The 1,882-nt window shown below is 65.0% G+C and overlaps 1 protein-coding gene across 1 annotated transcript in view; it reads right to left on the reverse strand.

Annotated features, from left to right (window-relative positions):
• Positions 1-1,882, reverse strand: part of LOC102238785 (protein kinase C zeta type) — a 35,776-nt gene that overhangs the window by 2,143 nt on the left and 31,751 nt on the right. The window contains 2 exon segments of the mRNA XM_014543762.1: positions 65-357; positions 1,704-1,804. Of these exon segments, the coding sequence (XP_014399248.1) occupies positions 65-357; positions 1,704-1,804 (394 nt within the window).

Here is a 1,882-nt window from a genome sequence, read left to right on the forward strand (position 1 = left end):
AGCCCAGCAGTCTGCCACCCACAGACCCGGCACCCGTGGCCGAAGGTGTTCATCCGGGATGAGCCAGTGTCCCCAGGCCCTTCTGCACTCGGCCGCCAGAGGGCGCTGCGGGGACAACAAGGCCGGGGCGCAGGGGCAGGTGCCCTGGGTAGCAGGGAGCCCTAGGGTGGCTGGAAGGGGCAGCCCCCGCCCCCGCCCCGCCAGGTCTGAGAACGGGGACCCTCCGGCCTCTCTCACCTTGGAACAGGTAGTCCTCCGTGTTCATGTCGGGGTTGTCGGTGATGATGTCGAAGGGGGAGCGCCCGGCCATCATCTCGAACATCAGGACGCCCAGCGCCCACCAGTCCACGCTGAACCCTGGAGGGACCACAGGCCCATCAGCCCGGGGGGCCGTCTGGGGTGTGACGTGTCCCGACCTCCCCGCCCGAGTCCTGGGGGCCGGTCTTTCCTGCTTGCAGGGCCGCTCACCTCAAGGCCGGGGACCCCGATCTGGCTCTGCCCTGGAGTCTGGGCTGTCACCCGGCCTTGCAACCTGCGCTTGACCTCCAACCACACACCCCACGCCGCTCCCCCCACAACACACACTCCACACACACCCCACACCCCTTCCCCCCACAACACACACACACTCATACCACCCCCCACACCTCCACCCCCCCACATACACACACACTCATACCGTACACCCCTCCCCCCCACACTCATAGCACACCACACACACACCCCACACACACCCCACACACACACATCAAGCTGAGCTGGTGGGTGGGACAGCAGTGCTCTCGTTCCTGCTAGTCTGAACGGCCCCTTCTCTAGGACACTTGCCACAGATTTTCTACGCTCACTGTTTCATGGTGGAGCACAGCTGACCTGCGGAAGGTCTGGGGGGGTAGGGAGCCCACTGCAGGTTTGCGGGGTCTCTCCCTGGGGCCAGCGACCTGCCCTCCTCTGGCTATAAGTGACGTCAGGGTAGCAACCCCCAGCGCTGCCCACCCTGCCCACCCCCCTTCCAACGACAGAGAAACGGCTTAGGAATGTGTGACGGCATCTGGAAGACACTTTGTTAAAAAGCCCAGGCCCTGGCTGGTGTGGCTCAGTGGATAGAGCGCCAGCCTGCGGACTGAAAGGTCCCGGGTTTGATTCCCGTCAAGGGCACATGCGGCAGGAGGCAGCCGATCCATGATTCTCTCTCATCGTTGATATTTCTATCTTTCTCTCCCTCTCCCTTCCTCTCTGAAATCAATGAACACATACAAAAAAATTTAGGACAAAAGAAAAAGAAAATGCCGGCCCAGGCCCCACCATCTCCCGTCTGCTCCCCCGAGGGGGACGGGTGGAGGCGGGCGCTGGTCATCGGAGAGGGCAGGTTCCTGCATCGCCCTGTGGTACCCCCTGCCTCGGGGCGCCGTCTGGCTTGGCTCTGCGAGCCTCTCCCTCCTCCCGGCCCAGGGCTCGTCCTAAGAGGCCTCCTGCCCAGGGCCCTCCTCCGGGGACACTCGGGCCAACACCTGAGGCCACAGAGGGCTGAGGGGCTCAAACAGGGCAGAGGCCAGAGGGCGGCCGGGGCTGGGCAGCGTTTCAGGTGTGACCTGGTCAGTGAGCCCTCTTCCTGGGGCCGGGCCAGGCCCCGCCCTCCCTCTGCCCTGTGACCATGTCCCCAAGAGGCGCTTCTGGAGGTCCCCCCGCCCCCCACCCGCGCTCACCGTACTCCTCTCCACGCAGGATTTCCGGGGCGATGTAATTGGGGGTCCCGCAGAACGTGCTCGTGGTGTCACCGGGGCCCAGGCCTTCCTGTGGGGACAGGGGTGGTTACCAGGAGGGAGGTCGACCGGCCGCCGATGCGACCCTGTTGGGGGGCCGCGTGCCTCGGAGAGAACCACTC

The sequence above is a fragment of the Myotis brandtii genome, unplaced genomic scaffold (assembly GCF_000412655.1).
Source record: "Myotis brandtii unplaced genomic scaffold, ASM41265v1 scaffold334, whole genome shotgun sequence".
NCBI lineage: Eukaryota > Metazoa > Chordata > Mammalia > Chiroptera > Vespertilionidae > Myotis > Myotis brandtii.